The sequence below is a fragment of the Asparagus officinalis genome, chromosome 9 (assembly GCF_001876935.1).
Source record: "Asparagus officinalis chromosome 9, Aspof.V1, whole genome shotgun sequence".
Taxonomy (NCBI): domain Eukaryota; kingdom Viridiplantae; phylum Streptophyta; class Magnoliopsida; order Asparagales; family Asparagaceae; genus Asparagus; species Asparagus officinalis.
The window spans coordinates 1,787,856-1,807,969 of NC_033802.1; the positions used below are offsets into that span (position 1 = coordinate 1,787,856).

General features: G+C 37.3%; 1 protein-coding gene across 2 annotated transcripts; it reads right to left on the reverse strand.

The window, feature by feature from the left end:
* Positions 5,631-19,862, reverse strand: LOC109823779. 2 transcript variants are annotated; one of them, XM_020390152.1, is made up of 16 exons: positions 19,625-19,862; positions 18,021-18,423; positions 17,741-17,918; positions 17,511-17,650; positions 15,538-16,019; positions 15,214-15,440; positions 13,280-13,380; positions 13,018-13,162; positions 12,862-12,930; positions 12,703-12,748; positions 11,731-12,161; positions 8,791-8,870; positions 7,724-7,859; positions 7,069-7,225; positions 6,286-6,368; positions 5,631-6,192 (listed from the first exon to the last, which is right to left on the reverse strand). In XM_020390152.1, the coding sequence occupies exons 1-16, from the start codon at positions 19,722-19,724 to the stop codon at positions 6,058-6,060; spliced, it is 2,913 nt and encodes a 970-aa protein (XP_020245741.1). In that variant the 5' UTR covers positions 19,725-19,862; the 3' UTR covers positions 5,631-6,057. The 2 variants fall into 2 exon arrangements, with proteins under 2 accessions (XP_020245741.1, XP_020245742.1); XM_020390153.1 differs by lacking the exon at positions 19,625-19,862 and having other exon boundaries at positions 18,002-18,127.

The following is a 20,114-nucleotide window of genomic DNA, read 5'->3' on the forward strand; positions in this document are numbered from 1 at the left end:
ATAAATTCCAAAAAATATAAAACTTTGGGGAATGATTATAGACATGATAATAAACATGCTACAATGACTAGTTTCTATAAAGTACTTTCCAAATAAAAATATCATCATTTTACAAAATAGTCCAAAACATGAAAATGTAAACACATGAGTTTGATATTTTGACTTAAACCAACTTTTGAAACTTTACAAAATGATTTTATAGACTTGAAGGAAGATGTAAACTATTGTTATGAAATGATTTTATAGACTTGAAGGAAGATGTAAACTATTGTTATGAAGTCTATAAACAATGAATGTAGTATTTTATCAAAATACACATATAATAAACAATGAATGTAGTATTTTATCAAAATACACATATAATGCACTAAAACATGATTTCATTGAACTAACATTGATGAAATCATATATATGCATGTAAGTATAAAACAAAAATATGTTTTCTAATTACATTCAATTGTTTCATAGTAAAACTTGAAAACTATCAAACCAAAACATATATGTATATATATACCTATATATATATATATCAAAACCGTGTATGTGTGTATATGATTGAGCTTAAAGTACTAACACACATAATATAAATTCCTAAACTAAATTACCCAAGCAATGATCTTGATCTTCAATAAGCTTGACTTGGTAATCTCGCGGATGAAGCTTGAACTTGGATCTTGAACTTTGAATAGCAAGGCTTCACCGACATTCCGCCAACCTCCTTTGGATATGATCATTGAAGCGCTATTCCATCCATCATCCAACATGTTGTTTACCTAGAATAAATACAAAAACACAAATATTAGACAAACAACATTAGAAGTAAATTGTTTGTTAAACATAATCAAAACAAGAAGGCCAACAATCTCCCCCTTTTTGGTTAGGACCAAAGCCAAAATCCCCTCTCGATTCGTTCCATGAACGAGAGGTCCACAAATTGAACGATCAAACCTTTAAACAGTTAGGATCGTCTCAAATTCCCATCTTGGTCAAACCTTTAAACAGTTAGGACCAAAGCCAAAATCCCCTCTCGATTCGTTCCATGAACGAGAGGTCCACAAATTGAACGATCAAACCTTTAAACAGTTAGGATCGTCTCAAATTCCCATCTTGGTCAAACCTTTAAACAGTTAGGACCAAAGCCAAAATCCCCTCTCGATTCGTTCCATGAACGAGAGGTCCACAAATTGAACGATCAAACCTTTAAACAGTTAGGATCGTCTCAAATTCCCATCTTGGTCAAACCTTTAAACAGTTAGGACCAAAGCCAAAATCCCCTCTCGATTCGTTCCATGAACGAGAGGTCCACAAATTGAACGATCAAACCTTTAAACAGTTAGGATCGTCTCAAATTCCCATCTTGGTCAAACCTTTAAACAGTTAGGACCAAAGCCAAAATCCCCTCTCGATTCGTTCCATGAACGAGAGGTCCACAAATTGAACGATCAAACCTTTAAACAGTTAGGATCGTCTCAAATTCCCATCTTGGTCAAACCTTTAAACAGTTAGGACCAAAGCCAAAATCCCCTCTCGATTCGTTCCATGAACGAGAGGTCCACAAATTGAACGATCAAACCTTTAAACAGTTAGGATCGTCTCAAATTCCCATCTTGGTCAAACCTTTAAACAGTTAGGACCAAAGCCAAAATCCCCTCTCGATTCGTTCCATGAACGAGAGGTCCACAAATTGAACGATCAAACCTTTAAACAGTTAGGATCGTCTCAAATTCCCATCTTGGTCAAACCTTTAAACAGTTAGGACCAAAGCCAAAATCCCCTCTCGATTCGTTCCATGAACGAGAGGTCCACAAATTGAACGATCAAACCTTTAAACAGTTAGGATCGTCTCAAATTCCCATCTTGGTCAAACCTTTAAACAGTTAGGACCAAAGCCAAAATCCCCTCTCGATTCGTTCCATGAACGAGAGGTCCACAAATTGAACGATCAAACCTTTAAACAGTTAGGATCGTCTCAAATTCCCATCTTGGTCAAACCTTTAAACAGTTAGGACCAAAGCCAAAATCCCCTCTCGATTCGTTCCATGAACGAGAGGTCCACAAATTGAACGATCAAACCTTTAAACAGTTAGGATCGTCTCAAATTCCCATCTTGGTCAAACCTTTAAACAGTTAGGACCAAAGCCAAAATCCCCTCTCGATTCGTTCCATGAACGAGAGGTCCACAAATTGAACGATCAAACCTTTAAACAGTTAGGATCGTCTCAAATTCCCATCTTGGTCAAACCTTTAAACAGTTAGGACCAAAGCCAAAATCCCCTCTCGATTCGTTCCATGAACGAGAGGTCCACAAATTGAACGATCAAACCTTTAAACAGTTAGGATCGTCTCAAATTCCCATCTTGGTCAAACCTTTAAACAGTTAGGACCAAAGCCAAAATCCCCTCTCGATTCGTTCCATGAACGAGAGGTCCACAAATTGAACGATCAAACCTTTAAACAGTTAGGATCGTCTCAAATTCCCATCTTGGTCAAACCTTTAAACAGTTAGGACCAAAGCCAAAATCCCCTCTCGATTCGTTCCATGAACGAGAGGTCCACAAATTGAACGATCAAACCTTTAAACAGTTAGGATCGTCTCAAATTCCCATCTTGGTCAAACCTTTAAACAGTTAGGACCAAAGCCAAAATCCCCTCTCGATTCGTTCCATGAACGAGAGGTCCACAAATTGAACGATCAAACCTTTAAACAGTTAGGATCGTCTCAAATTCCCATCTTGGTCAAACCTTTAAACAGTTAGGACCAAAGCCAAAATCCCCTCTCGATTCGTTCCATGAACGAGAGGTCCACAAATTGAACGATCAAACCTTTAAACAGTTAGGATCGTCTCAAATTCCCATCTTGGTCAAACCTTTAAACAGTTAGGACCAAAGCCAAAATCCCCTCTCGATTCGTTCCATGAACGAGAGGTCCACAAATTGAACGATCAAACCTTTAAACAGTTAGGATCGTCTCAAATTCCCATCTTGGTCAAACCTTTAAACAGTTAGGACCAAAGCCAAAATCCCCTCTCGATTCGTTCCATGAACGAGAGGTCCACAAATTGAACGATCAAACCTTTAAACAGTTAGGATCGTCTCAAATTCCCATCTTGGTCAAACCTTTAAACAGTTAGGACCAAAGCCAAAATCCCCTCTCGATTCGTTCCATGAACGAGAGGTCCACAAATTGAACGATCAAACCTTTAAACAGTTAGGATCGTCTCAAATTCCCATCTTGGTCAAACCTTTAAACAGTTAGGACCAAAGCCAAAATCCCCTCTCGATTCGTTCCATGAACGAGAGGTCCACAAATTGAATGATCAAACCTTTAAACAGTTAGGATCATCTCAGAACTCCCACTTGGTCAAACCTTTAAACAGTTAGGACCAAAGCCAAAATCCCCTCTCGATTCGTTCCATGAACGAGAGGTCCACAAATTGAACGATCAAACCTTTAAACAGTTAGGATCGTCTCAAATTCCCATCTTGGTCAAACCTTTAAACAGTTAGGACCAAAGCCAAAAGCCCCTCTCGATTCGTTCCATGAACGAGAGGTCCACAAATTGAACGATCAAACCTTTAAACAGTTAGGATCGTCTCAAAATTCCCTTTTGGTCAAACCTTTAAACAGTTAGGACCAAAGCCAAAATCCCCTCTCGATTCGTTCCATGAACGAGAGGTCCACAAATTGAATGATCAAACCTTTAAACAGTTAGGATCATCTCAGAACTCCCACTTGGTCAAACCTTATTACATTCAAGGTCCACAAATTGAATGATCAAACCTTTAAACAGTTAGGATCATCTCAGAACTCCCACTTGGTCAAACCTTACTACAGTTAGGACCAAAACCAAAATCCCCTTTCGATTCCTTCCATGAACGAGAGGTCCAGCTTCGATTTGTGCAATCAAAACTATAAAAGTTAAGATTGCTTCCAATCTCAATTGATCAAACCTTATTCAGATTCTCTGAATAGAAATCCCACTTCAAATTTCCTTTGTACCAGGAGATAGAATATAAAATTCTTCCTCTCCATCATCGGGTTCATCTCTACCAACAAACAAGAGACAAGGAGATAGAATATAAAATTCTTCCTCTCCGATTTCGGGTTCATCTCTACCAACAAAAAAGAGACCAGAATACTCCAACGGGTACACGAGTCTAAACTGTATTCTCACCCTCAATAGGAAGTTCCTGGAGAATATTAATCTGAATATTCTTAAGGATAACCTGAGAAACTCTCAAAGGATATACCAACTCAGTGGTAAAAGTTGAATCTACAAGAGCAAATACCAACTTCAATTCAAGATCTTGACAACGGTCAAGCGATAAACGCGACGCTGGGAGAATTTTAGCTATTCTACGAAGAACTGAATAGATTAAAAGCAGAAGAGATCAAGCATTGAAGCCATGTACAAGTCCTTCCACACGATCTACTCAACCAAGCATTGAAAGGATCATAAGTAAGACCTATCTTATCCAAAGTATCCCAGAACTCCTCTATAAAGGATTGAGTCTGGAATACTTTGGAGGGGGTATCTGTAGGCGTCAAAAAATGCTGAAATATATCCAAATATAGCTCAAGAGGAAATCATCCAAAAAGGCAGAAGAACACAAGTCTTGACTGTCTCGCCGTGCGAGACAGACTTGACTGTCTCGCCGCGCGAGACAGTCTTTACTGTCTCAATCATCCCCCACTCCAGATCATTTCTTAGATAGTAATTCGGATGAAGAAAAACCCGGGCGACACTTCTCTCGGTATAGTTCTCAAGCGAATGATTATATGATGAGTCGAGGCTATGACCTTTCACTTGGTGAAGGCCTTTATTTTGGTCAAGGTATTAGGGTTCCACCCCGTTCTACCTATGTACCAAAAGGAAAACCAGATAATTACTACAGTCGTAATAGAGGTCTGGGTTATGCTTCATCCGAAGACGATTATGGCCAACAGATTATTAACCAATTAATAGACAGGAGTGGACATTCATCCGACACTTCAAATTGGGATTCTGACGTGAGCATTGGTGAAAGATTCAAATCCCTAATGTCGAACATGGCGACGGTTGACCCTTCCACAACAGAAGAAGACGATCAGTTACCTGTTTAGGAAGATCCATGGATGCATTACATGAATATCCAATACGCTGATCATTTTGAGCACTTGAGAGCAATCCAGAGCAGAGAGAGAGCAGAGGTGCTGATCTTACGGCCAATCCTTGATAATCAGGCTTTGACTTGATTTCAAGAAGAACGACTATCTTACATCGATAAGATATCGTTTCAATTTCTCACTTCGATAAACGAAGTCAGAATCATAAACCCCTCACGGTTCAATCAGAATCTGTGATTTGGTGGTCCACGAGTCAAAGCGCTCCCGGCACAGGCAAAGATCCCACGAAAGCAGTGATCCAAACAACGATCCTGCGTTTATTTTCTCAAGAGTTGTAATTTTCTTTTTGTTGTGTAAAAGAGTCTTATAAAAAGGCTGTTTTCTTTGAATTTATTGTAATCGACCGAAGATATAATGAATTCGACAACAAAACCAACTTTTGGCGAAAACAATCCCCAGCGAAACAACACTTTCAAACAAACAAACAAAAATGCAAATGACCCAAAAAGGAAAACGCTCTCCGGTAAAATGTTGAAAACTAAAGCACTATCAAATACGACATGTACAAACAAAAGAATCACATGATAATTAATACCCACAAAGGCTCTCCGTTCTGCAGCCAGAATGGATTAACTAGTATTTTCGACTCTACAAATCGGTTTCTCTAAGTCACTAGTCCCATACTATTGGTGTACAAACATGTACAACATATTCAATGTACAAAAGCTGTACAAAATAAATGGAGAAATATACCGCTTCTTTCCTTTTTATCTATTGCCCCCTTTCTTCCTTCCTAACTCCAGAAGACACTTAGCAGAGCGATAGGTAGATGTGGTTCATGAGAAATTCTGAAGTTTCACTTCGATTGCCAGGAGCGCCCCCCACCCCACCCCACCCCAAACCTCTCTCTCGAACACTGTCCTTGACAAGAGGAATCCGCAGAAGCTCAAGTTATTTTCCATGAACTGATTGTTTACGTGCCTTCTCGTCGTGTATATCTTGGACTAAATCTCGGAGCTCCGGGAATACAGAGATGACCAACAGTTCCAACGCACTATATGCAAGCTGTTTAACACAAATGGTTGACTGCAGACACAGAAGAATAGCATTAACTAAAAAAAATCAAAAATATCAAAGGAAAGAACAAAACTAATGCTTTTCATAATTTTCAGCTTTTACCTGGAGGAAGTAATAGATGTCTTTTGCACTTTTGCGATACTGGCTACTCCCAATTAGACTAACTAAAGTAGTTGGAGCTCCACCTGCCAAGAGTTAACTCCAGTTATTAGCTCTCGCAAACAATGATTCATGTGGAAAAGTACAATTAGAAATCAAGGTCGTACTCGCTGCTGTTGAAGACTCACAGCCTCTCTGTTGACTTTTAATTATGGATATGAAGATTTCAAAAGTTACTAAAACATAGCTTAGGCCCAACTCTAAAACAGAAGGCTCACATTAAACAAACAATTGACCCGAAATTAGGGTGCCATTGCATGAAAGGTTACTGACAAGCACCCAAATAAAATGAGTGCAAATGAAAGGGGGAGAAGGGGGGGATAGATTTTGAATGAAGCACCACAATAATAATAATAAACGGTTGTGATTGGAGTAGTGGTCCTTCCACTGTTTTTTTCACAGAGAAGAGGGAGGATCCAAATCAATAACAAGCCCCAACCACTCAACAATAAAATTATTGCGGCCAGAAAAAGTATGCACATCTTCAAATTGAATACTAGAGTCCTAGCTAGCATAAGGAATGTTGTGATGTTCATGAAAATAAAGTTTCTGAAGGAAAGGGAGAGAATTTCAAATATAATACGAGCGTTGTGCATAAAGAAAGAAAAAATAAGATCTATTACTCATACATTCTCATTAAGAAAGAAAGTCACATCTTGGGTTGAAAACAGCATAAAAAACATATGTGCAATGAAAGATTGTGATTTGTGAAGGAAAACGTCTCACCGAGGATCATTTTCTTAACATCACTTGCTCTCCGTGCCGCCTCAAGCTGAAGCTGGAAGGAGCTTGGAGTAACAGATTCATCACCAGATGTCCGACCCACATTTTCAGCTGGCATGTTTCTCAACTTAAGAAAGAATATACCATTAGGCCAGAGAACCTGGTCACCATGAGATAGAACTATGAATATTAGCTAATAGGATTATGGATGCACAAAAACACAGGTTAAATAATGTATAAGAAACACGACTTTTTCTCTGAGAAACAGCTTGGTTTCCATGGGATTAAATAATGTATAAGAAACACAAGTTTTTATTAGGGATCCAACATGATTTGCATAAATTGCATAGGATGAAGAATTATCTCGGTACAATGCTGCTGCCTCTTGACTAGTACTAGGGTATAGTAAATATGAACAAATATTATCAAATGAAAAGCACAAATTATTATTTCACTAAAGACAGATTTATCATGCAGTGAGGAAGTTTATCCAAAAAGGGCACATTAATTAGAGTTGAAAACCAGCAAAAAAACAGTAACATGCAGCTGTTTTCGGACATAAATTCCAACAGGTAGGTATAGAAATCTAACCATAGCTGGGGGCACTGCAGTATGAACACAAAGCAAAACATTGAAGGATAAGAATTTCTCTTCTTACATTGTAAACCCAACGGATTCCATGAGCAATAACTTCATCGTTTCGAAGCAAATGAATCTGCCTCAGTATCCAGTCATCAATTGCATCTTCCATCATTAGTTGCAAAATCTGTTTTGATATCCAAAAGACTTGTCTTCTGCAAAATGTAGAATAGAAAGAATTACCTATCTTGATGCAAACCATCACACACATAGTTTGGATTTCTTATAGTGAACCAAGATAAAAGAAACTAGATATATTCTATTCTATATTATTTTTTTATGAAGTTCTATTTCACATTAACAGTTCAGATATAGAGATGAGTGTAGTGACACATCTTTCCATGCGAATTTCCTTTAGTTCTTGAGGATAAAAAAGATGGTTCTGACTTACAAAGGGTTGTTCAGAATCACTTCACTCATTGTGAATGTCATGATTAATCCATGGTCAGTCCAGAATATCTTAGGTACCGGTCTTCTTAAATTATGACAAATAACAAGACTTTTCATGCATCCACCATTCTGCAAATCTTTAAACTGATAGAGTGTGAGTATAAAAACAAATATTCTCTGCATTTTCTAAATTGGTGTATGATATTTTAGGGTTTTATACTTCATGCATTGGTTCTGAATACCTGTTTCAAGCAAGATTAATGTCTATTATTCTAAAACTTGTATTGACAAAGACCTAGACCTGTCACCTAGTCAATATTGCTGCATTATAGAATGCTTAAATTGCCTAGCAAACCAAGGCTACGTGAAACTTTGGGCTCTAAGCCAATAATGTTAAATGCAGTGTAAACAAAAGAGTCACCTCTCTAATTTGTCATTAATTTAAGATGATTGGCACCAAAGATACTGCAGGCAAACCATGGATTAATCAAGGCTTACAAAATCAGTGAGAAGTTATTATGAATAGCAACCCCTTAAAGTCAGAATGATCATTTTTATCGTAGATAATTTCAAGAATTAAAAGACAACCAATTCCCAATTACCTCAACCTCTCCTTCTCAACTCATAAACCTTGACAGGAAATTCATGGAGAAACCATCTAACTAAATGTTGGTGGAAAAAAAGTAAAACAAATACCTTAGCCAACCTCTCCGATTAAGCTGGAACATTTTATCAACCAAGTTCAACAATGGTACGCTAACATTAGGTGGTGTCCACTGCAAAAAAGCAATAGATATAAGCACAATTGAAGTTTAATGGTTACAAAAATGAAAAAAGGTTGACAAGGACTCCGAATAATCAAAGGGGGTGGGGGGGGGGGGGGAAGTAATGCGTAAGCCCGTCCTGGTAATTGGACTGCAAATACTAATTTTCCAAATTACAATTAATGCTCAATATACCATCTGCTATGACAGTATGAATTAAATGAGATTATCCCTTTTTTACTTCAAAAGGAAAGATCCTCTTGAGCAAATAGATCGATATCAGTGAATATGAGAAAAGAGTAACATCAGTGAATAATTTAATTGAACAATTGAATAAATCGTCATAGACTGAAGTAATCAAAATAAATGGGAAAGTCAATCGAATTTAGTCTGTCTTACATACCTAGTACCTTTCACATTAGACAGCAGATTCACCATGACTATATCATATTACTAGCTTATACAGAGATCTTTACAGATGAGCAAGAAAACCCAAACTTCTCTAGCCGCCACCACTAGATGCTATTGCATACATTGGAAGCCTGAAGCTCTGGAACATAGCTCAAGTCATCCCTTCAAGTTGGATCCAAGAAAAAAACATGTTTGGCTCATCTAAACCCTTCGATTTTCAACATGCACAAGCCTTATTAATCTTGTATCTCGAGTTGCCCGTGTTCTAAATGTCGGCCAACATGTCGTACATGTCAGCCAACATGTCGGATTTAGGGGTCAACCGACATGATATCAAGCTTTTCAATGCGTATTGCATTTTAGGATTCATGTCGGATATATCGGGAGGCATGTCGAATATGTCGGGTGATTTTTCAGTCTAAAAAATTACCTGATTTTTTATTATGTTTATCTAATCAGGTTTGGATTTAAATTCTTGATTGTCTTAATATTGCTTCCAAAGACAAAACCTAATCAGTTAGGGCATATGATAAAAAACCGAAGTCATTTCTGTCGCTCATCTTCTCTCTCTCCTTCGACATCTCATCGGTCTCTTCTCCGAGTTGTTCCTTCGACATCAATATTGAGCGCTCTTCTCTCCTTGACTGCAACATCAGACTCTTTCTTTTCTCACCTCTTTCCTTCAACATCAACCTAAGCATCATAAGTTATTTACATTTTTATATGTTTAGACAATAGAATTTTTAAGTATGTTTAGATTTCATTTAGAATACTTATATTACACATATGCACACTGTCCGATATGGCAATCCGATATTTTTTCATGTCCCCTGACATATCCCTTATTTTCGTTATCCGACAGAAATTTGAGCCGTCCGATATGAACCAAACATCCGACAATTAAAACCTTGGGAGTTGCAAACTACTTCCAGGTCTTTGCATGGCCTACTAGGCTACTATAAAAGCCTCACTATCATGCTTGGGCACCAAGGCAATCAACATTAAAATTCCTTTTGTTCTTAAAAAAAACCTTTTCCATACACATGTTGCTATTTTACTTTATAGATACTTCCCTGTAATTCTTAGATAAACATAACACTTGCCCCAACAATGAGTAAATATTTCATAGTAACCTCATTAGACCATACATCTCTCTTGGTATATCTAGATAATAGGTAGGAACATAAGCTGAAACGTTCTGGAGCTACAAAATAGTTATTGAATCTTGCATTAAGACTGCTGCAAACATTCCATGGAGTTGGTAAGTGACTCGACAACATAAAACACAGTAAACAAAAACCACCACAAATCCTTTATCCAAAAATTTTGGTCATTAGTTACATGAACGCTATTCTTACATTTATTTAGAGCTTTTTCCTCCTTAAGTTAACCACTATCATATTCATCTTAATATCTTCCAAACATGTTATTTGAGGTCCAGCTCTAGTCATCTTTGCTCAATTATATTATTATCACATCTCGTAATTGCACATCTTGTGATATCTGTTGCACATGGCCAAACCCTCTCAATCCATTTTCTCTTATTCTAGCCATGAGGCCTCGTTTGGTATGCAGGGATGAGTGGGAATGGAAGCGCAATTCTCACTTCTCATTCCTTCATACCAAACACAACCTCTTTTTGAGAGCTAGAATGCTCATTCCCTCCCCCTTCATTGCCATTATGTGGGAATAAGCGTTCCTAACGAGATGATAGGGAATAGGCATTCCCACTTATGTAAGACTCAATAAAAAGTACATGACTTCTAAATATGTCCATTCCCACTTCATTCTCTAAATTGCATCCAAACGTGAGAATGGAAATAAGCATTTCATTCCCATATTAATGCCGTTCCATTTCTTGCTCCATTCCATTCTCATTTCACTCTATTCATGCGTACCAAACGAGGCGTTAGTGAATTTCCACAAGGGTGATGGGAACATTCTCATTTCTGATGCACGCATACCATAAAGCAATGTTGATCTAATAACTGTCTAATAGGATTTACCCTTCAATTTTATAAGTATCCACGGTTACATATGACTCCAAATATATTCCATTAAGCATCCTAATTTAATTCGATGAATCGTAATATCCTCAATCTCCTCATCTTGACGAATGATGAATCCTGGATACCAGAGTGATTACTCCTACGTATTTATTGGCCGCCAATTAAGAAACAAGCTGCTAAATTTTAAGAAGTTTGCGAAGAAATGAGGTCAACGATAATATGAGCTAGAGATTTGCAACCGTCTTAAGAGTATCTCATGAACCTTTCTAACATCACAATGTAACATAAAACTAACTTCTGCCAGCACGTGCACTTACAATCTCTCAGTCACAAAAAGTTGATAAACTAATGATGCTGACAATGAGTAGTGAATATGAACCATTAAAACTATGTCAGCAACATGTGGACATGGCAAAGTTACGTGCATTTATCAAAGAATATGATTTGAGTACCTCAGGAGGCATTCCCGCTGGATCTTCAAGAAGGCCCCGTGTTACAGAGCTCTTTGAGGCTAAGAACTTGTCGAGTTGGTCTGGTTGTTGGCTCCTATGAGAATCTAGACTTCTAGATTCCTCCATTTGCTTGACAACCCGAGGTGGAAAACTTTTAGAGTTCAATTCATTATCTGAGTGCCATCCACTAATTCCTGCAGAAGAATGATCTTCATCTTGAGCATCATCGTCTGACATACTATGAGAAGTTTCCATATTACTATAGCTTGAAAAGTTCTTATTTGTTTCTTCATCATGCCAAGGTAAAGTCATTCCCCCGTCTGCCATTTGGGAAGGTTCACGAGTTGGTGATGAGCCAACAACACGCCGCAAACCATCTGAAACACCTTTAAATTGGCGAACTATATCATCCATGGCATCATCCACATTGACTGTTGAAGTGATAACAAATAGTTAGATTAGAACAAACTAGTGAAATAATCAATCATATATTGAACACCATTGAGTAATAGATGTTTGTGACGAAATACTATATATAAGTATGAAAACAATTTGAACCAGTTAATTGTCTAAAGAACTGGTTCCAGAATTTGTAAACTAAAGACATTACAGAAGAACATATGAAGTTCAACATGTAAACAGTTTCTATTCAGTATCATGTTGAAGGGTGATGCAACTCAGACCATTTTCTCATTTGCAAATTGATAACTAGTTCATGTCAAACACCACCAGTAGACTGGTTTATTAACAACACTAAACAAAGTTAAATTGGAAATAATATCGCTACTAAGGGAAAAGAAAATATGAATGATGAATATAATGATAGACTAAGACTAAGATAAAAGCAGCATGATTACTGAAAAAAAAATTATCGGAAGTTACAGTAAAACACCAGGCATAAGTGAAAATTCATATAACAAGAGTTGAAGAAATTATTAAGCTATAAGAGTGAATTGTTAAGCAGCCACATACCAGCCAACGTTTTCATCACAGATGTGGATTTTCCGAAAGAGTAATTCTTCATCCACAAAAGGGAAAATATCAATTCTCAGAAAAATGAAATTCTGAGATGAGAAAGCATCCCATATTTGAAAAAGAATAATGACATTAAGAGCAAAATAAGATCGATACCTTTGAAGAAACACTTAAAAAATCCCACACTTCATGTTGTTCTGCAACATTTGCAATTGATAGAAGATCCTGGAAATTTTAAGCTAAAATGAACATCTGGTGTAACTGAGTCTCTAGTTTATAATTATAGCAAGTCCATGGAAGAATGAATCATACCTGCAAATATTTGTCGAGAAGTATGCATCTCTGGTGTACAAAATAGTCATCAATACTGGATGAGAGAAACCTCTTCGGAGGCAAATGTAATGAGTAGTTTGGTATGTCCTTAAGATGTCGATGCAATCGCTCAAAATTCCGGTATCTACAAGCAAACATGACATTATCAGAATTAAGCTAAAGAAACTGGAGAATCCAATTTTACTCAACAGAATAAGAATATTAAAAATTGCTAAAAGAAACTGAAAGGTGCTGTACATGCCTTCTCTTCACAAACCAGGTCTTGCTCTCTGCATCAGTCACAGCAATAGAGTAAACTGCAAAAGATTTTGATCCAATTTTTTCGAAGTATGCTCCAACAACCTGCAGAAAAATTTTTGCACCAATATAAGAATCGAGAAAATTAAAGATTGATACAGAAAATAGAAGCAAACAAAAAGCGAAGAGTTGACAAAATTAGTTTCCTGTGCTGAACTATTTCCAGCATATATCAATTACATGTAACTACAAACCAGAAAGTATATCTATTTTTTAAAGTTTATCATTATACAGTGTGTTAACAACATATGAACATGTGCTGAAAAGAGAGAAAGGAGGAAAACCATGATCAATGGACTTCTTCAGTATAAGTTGCATCCTTTACATTGCTAATGAATAGAATTATATCAATGAATGAAAGTAATACAACTAACTCTGGAAATAAATTAGCAAGGAAACACATTAAACATCAGATATCTGGAAAATCATGCAGGAAAAAGGGAGTAAAAAGTAGCAATCTGTGTGAAGGGCATGCTTGTCATACTAGAATAAATGGAGGTGCATCAAGCAGCACCCATCCAAAATCCAGACATACGGACATGGACTGGGGTAACCGGAAGCCCAGTAAACAAACCTCCCACTATGCACTAGTACGGGAAAGGGTTGTTTCCGCGGCTCGAACCAGTGACCTCCAGGTTATACTGCATCAACTCTCACTCTTGCACCAAGGCTCCCATCACATGAGGCCTTGGAATATATATGCTCATTTCTTCTAAACATGTGTACATTTCACTTGTATAAATATATGTACTGAGTTGTTACATGTATACAAGAATGTCAAGTGATTTACAAAACAAGTAGCTTTAAGTCAATCTTATACATATTCTTAATGTGTATAATCTATATAGATGGATGCATGTCTCATGTTCGCGATTGCAGGACATGGAAATTTTTGGGGGAGGGCATTTTTCTACATATCATAGGCCCCAAGTCAGCAGCTTAGTATAAAATAAAGCACCAATCTTACATGTTATACTGATCAATTATACAATTTACCACAAAATTATTCATGAACAAGAACTGATGGTTACCTCAGCATGTTCTTCATCAAAGTACATGTCAAGCTATAGCATACAACAATGTGTACTCACTGAACTAACTCCAAAAATTAAGTTATGTAAGGAGGATTATCAAAGCTCACAACTCAGAAGAATACAAAGAGCATGCCTAATGTCTATGGCAACGGTGAAACATTGGTGTTAAGAGGGATTGATAGGACCAAAGTTTGATATGAAGAAAAATGTACAACAAGAAGCCACACTTCCTAATAAAATGGCTTCAGTTAAAATCTTAAAATACTAAAGACGGCTGGATTCTCCAGAAAACTCTTACCCTTTGTTATGAACTTATGATCCATAAATAAAGTATGACATCTTAAGAGTGATGAGATTTCAAAATGGTACATAATAGTTCTGCTACTCACACATATTAGAAACTACGTCACACTTGACAAGTATGTTTGAAAAATACAAACATCTAGAAATCATAAATAGAATGCAATTATACCTGCCAAGCTCTCAACTATAATACAATAATGAGGTATCAATTACTGATCACCCTAATAAGGAATTGAATAAGAAACTTCACACTATATAACCTCTAGAATCAGATTTGCAAATCATTCATGCATTATGCATACAAAAATATAAACAAAAGTTACTCTTCTAAAATTAACAAGCAAACAAGATGAGAAACTATGAACGAGTACTAGTTTTGACTTTGTGAGGATAGGAATGTTGCTAGCAATAGAGAATACGAGGCATACCATTGTATAAACCAAACGAAACAAAAGATAAACAAACATACACATATAAAGTGCAACAGACATCTTTTTCAGGAGTAATATGTAGAGACAATTTATGGAAAATGAATTCTTACCCGGCACCGAAGCTTTGAAGCATGCAGAAATCCTTCACTACGAGATGCCAACTCACCAGTTGACTCTTTGAAACCCACATTCTCACCAGCTTTTCCCATGAGTGATATATTAATATCAGGAGTACTAGTAGAACGTTTAAGCTGGCTGCTACTGGCTTTGGTGAATTTGCTTGCATTTTCTTCACATCCATCCGCAAAGTGGCCTCCTTCAGAAGCTCGTTCACTAACTAAATTTTAAAAAATTGTGATAAATGTGTCATGATATGATTTTTTACATGACAGTGAGTGTGCATGTGTGACTGAATCCATGCAAGAAACTTGTACCTGTACTGTTATTCTTATTAATCACCAGTTCTTTCCCCGAGCATCCAGCATGGTCCATGCTGCTTATAATTCCAGCAGATTTCTTGGTTCCTAATGATGTTCCTGCTTTAAGACTCTTCTTTTTGTAGTTTCTTCCTTTAGTCCACATGTCCTCAAGATTCTCAGGAGCAAGAACCTGAGATCTTCTTTTAGTTGCAGCTTCTAAAATCATTGCCCAATCTGCTGGCCGTGACTGCACATCGCACGTAGAATCTTTCTCTAGCATATTTAGATGACTAGCTTCTGATGTTCTCCCGACACTTTTAGTGACTGTTAACTCAGTTGATTGATTGGATGTGATAGCCCTTTTTGATCCTGATCCCCCACTCTGCAAGGGATCCTGGACAAAGCCGGCTGCATTAGGGGAATTATTAATCTCAACCTCCCTGTCGCTGTCATCTTTACTGGCAAGGAAGATGCACTCAATTAACTCATTGATATACCTGAAACAAAGAGGTTTTCTTCCTTGTATTAGAAGCCACTCAGGCCAACACTTCATGACAAACTATATCAAGTAACTAAGATTATTGCAACAGTTCAATTTATAAGAACTGGATTCATCCTGTCAATATGTCAATTGCAGAGCAAGCTGTAAGAACGGTCCCTCAAAACAACTCAGCAAGGTCTATAACCAAATTTCAACTGACGTCTAGATTATAGATTTTATGGCCACATTTAGTTGTGTATGCCATCCATTATGTCATAAACCAAGCAAAAGAAAGGGGGGAAAGCAAACAAATTTTCAAAAATGCAAACCACAATAAAACAACCAAGAACATATCTGTAGGCAAGTATCAACCTATTTTCAGGAAGGTACTCTTTATACATAAATTGCATCAAAACTAATTCTAAATGCTAAAAAATTCAATAAAACTACTTGCAAACTAAATCAAATTAATTGGGCAAATTAATTCCTCATCCTTAAAAATCTACATCTGGAGGACCGTCTACATTGCTGTCCTTAGAAGTTTAGTCAAAAGTTGACAGCCGAACAAACAAATTGTTTGGACATCCCAATTCCATTGGAAAAATGGAATGTGCATTGAATGATAGATTAATGTTTTAAAAAGCCTCCGCCTAGCTCCGCCTAGCCCGCCTAGGACTAAACGGTACCTTGACTGCCTACCTAGAGCCTAGTGCCTAGGCATTACCTAGGCTGCCCACCTATGATTTTGGGAGCGCATAAGGGAGCGTGGTCTGCCTACATCGACTGCACCCTTTAGGCATTGATCATGATTTCCTCTATTGCAGCATCTGCGTCCTCCAACCTCCTCCAAACTTCAACTATGAACACCTCCTCTACCTCTCCCGACCTTCAACAAAATATCCTCCACCACTTAAGAAATCTACCTAGGTGTCAGTCCAGCATGTAAGCTTTCTATAACATCGGAATTTACTATCAGTAATTGTAATTAAGACTAAAAAAATAGGAAAACGCCTAAGTTCTAGGCGTCGGATCCAACGCCTAGGCCACCTAGCTTAGCGCTTTCTGTAACCTTGATAGATTCCTTAGAATCAAGCATATCAAAATGCACCCTAAGTATTTCAAGACGGAAAACAAGCAGCAAGGCGACCAGGCAGCCACTTCAGGGGCTGAACTAAAACTAGATCATTTAATTCGTCAGGTAGTTCCGATTTCTGTGAATTATGGTGAGAAAAAATGCTGTTATTTTGTGACAGGGAACACTTATAAATGATCTTTTCATAACTAACTGCATTTTAAAACATTCCTCACTAAACTGCACAAAAGAACTCCCAGGTATGTAAATAACAACATTGCTGATAATGGTGTTTTCACTATTGAACTATTAGACCATGATTCTATTTTATGAAGGAAGCATGCATTGACAAGATGTTCTAGAAATTGTTTACAAAAAATTAAGCCATAGAATACAAAATTGAAGACATGCTACAGAGGTCATTGAATAGCTTACGCAGGGCTGGCCAAATCCATGACAGGTTGCAAAACCAAACAGGTCAAAAGCTCTCGGCTTATACAACGAGCCAACGGGCATTTTGCTTCTTGTGGGCGCATGACTACAGCTAGAATGCCTCCAACAATACGCTGAAGAAACTGAATAAAAAAGCAATAAACCAATTATAAGATAAACGGCTGTCTATTAACTCTTCCACAAAATCAGCATGTTAAAAACACTGGTTGCACCTTGTGCTCACACTCTGGAGAAACAAGAGCAGGATGAAGTTCCTTTGAAACAACTAAATGGCGCTTCAGCCTTTCATCTCTTTCTTCAAAAGATAAGGTCCCCATAACATCCACGCCTATTTCAGATTGATTTTTTCTGTAAAGATCTAGATGGTTTCCTATTAAATCAACCACATCCCTGAAAAAAAGAAAAGAATTTGGTTCGGACATGTAGAAATCAGGTGCATCATTTAACTTTTAAAAAGCTTTCTGATCACTTACAAAAGTAACACAAAAGCACCTTGTTAGCAAGTCAACGAGGTTGATCTCTTTGAGCCTTCCCGATATTTCACCAATAACATCAAGTATGATGATCCGTATAAGTTCCGGCGCCTCCTTGTCAGGTGTTATAGATGAATACCACAGATCTACAACAAAATCCTGCAAAATCTTATTGACAAAATCATCAATGGCAGCCTGCACAGGAGGAGAATCAATTTTCCGCCTCCATTTTGATGTAGGTGGCACAGTTGTTAGACGGGAATCATTCACAGATAACTGCTTCTTCTCTAAGTGTGACAAATAGGTTTGTCTACTGCTTGGCCGCACCCTCCGGCGAAGCTCTACCTCATAAGACAGATACCGAAATGCTGAAAGGATGAGAACTGATATGGGGATATTCATCCACATTGATTTGCTTGTATCTATGAAAGAAATAAACAGGGAGCAACAAAAGCATGGTTAGTATGTCCCTAAACAAATCCACAGAAGAAGAATGTAACAATTGATCTAATACAATACCAAAACAAAGGAGACATGAATATCTATTACATAGTTTAAACAGTTAAGCTCCTAATAATGATTCAGCAGAACCCTACCCGAGCTAATATTTTTCATCTATTACAGTAGTAGGAAACACCAAAAAAATAAGATTTAACTAAAATTTGATGAACAATAACGCAACAGGTACTCTTAAATAGGAATTAATCCATTTTCTTGTTAAAGACGCTGTTATACTAATAATCGTTACTAAATGCAAGATACAAAACATCATTCAAGACTTATACTAGGAAAACCCAAAGCTCCTTTTGTCCAGAACAAACATGGGCTCATGCGGAACGTCCTTCCTCCTAGTTACTCTCGACTGTTCCTTTCCATGATGATTGGAGCTAGCATTGTTTCACCCTCTTGTTTCATATTCTGCATGGAATCATAATCCTACACTTCTAAGAAGCATGTAAAAACTATTCCTCTAACTGGATCCTCAAGGTTAAAGTTTATCCATATATAACGCATTTCACCAATAACAAGCAGTTAGAAACACACTGAAGATCACTACCACTTGCCACCCCCCTTTAGAGTTTCAATGGGGTGCAAGTTCAATAACAGACGGTATCTTCTACCGAATGTGTGACTCCTAACCTTGTCATTAACAAAAAACTAATTCGACTTGACTTTATTTGGGTAACTACTTGATTTTTATCTAATCAAAGTCATGCTGTTAGCCATCACTTGCAATTATTGTAGTGTACAAACACACACATGCATGCATGAACGTATGTATGTAGTAGAATCAATTTGCCTAGTATTACATCCTTCCCACTGCTTTCAAATGATGGGGGAAAAACAAATTAACAATAATTTCATACAAAAGAATTGCCAAGAACTTCATACAAAAGAATTGCCAAGAACTACGCCGCTCTTTGAGCTGATATACGCATACTAATCTCCATTAACATCAAGATTCCGACTAATTTCTCGTTTAATGTGTGAAGCATGCGACAATTCAAGAAACGCGTAAAATATGAGAAAAAAATCATCAAATCATCACAACATTACAAACAATAACCTAATCACGAACAGAAAATTCAATTAATTAGAGAATCGGACGGGGGAGGGACTCACGAGATAAGAAGTAGGAGATCGCTAAGATGCAGATGGCCCACAGCAGCGTACGAGTCTTGGCCTCCTCGATCACATCTTGCAAGGTCCCCATCGGCCTCATCGTCGCTGATCGTGGAGCAGCTGATCGATCGGATTTGGGGATTTCTTTTGTTTTGAAAACCCTAGAATCTCGAAACGAGAGGGGGAAGAAGAAAGAGAGGATGAAATGATTGTTATTTGGGTTCTCGGTCGATCCAGTGGAATCTGTACACGGTGATCGTTTCTATTGATGAATGACGAAGATGCCCTCAAGTTTTTTTTAAACGCTTTAATGCTCAAATGGTTCAATCAATTTTACAATCATACCTTTCCAAAAAAAATTATTTTACTTTCATACCTTCAAAGTATTTTTTGAGACTTTGACTTTGATACATGAAGTTTCGATCTATATTCTATTAGATTTCATGTTAAATTTATATCAATTGTTTAGGCTTCGTTTGGATATTATGAT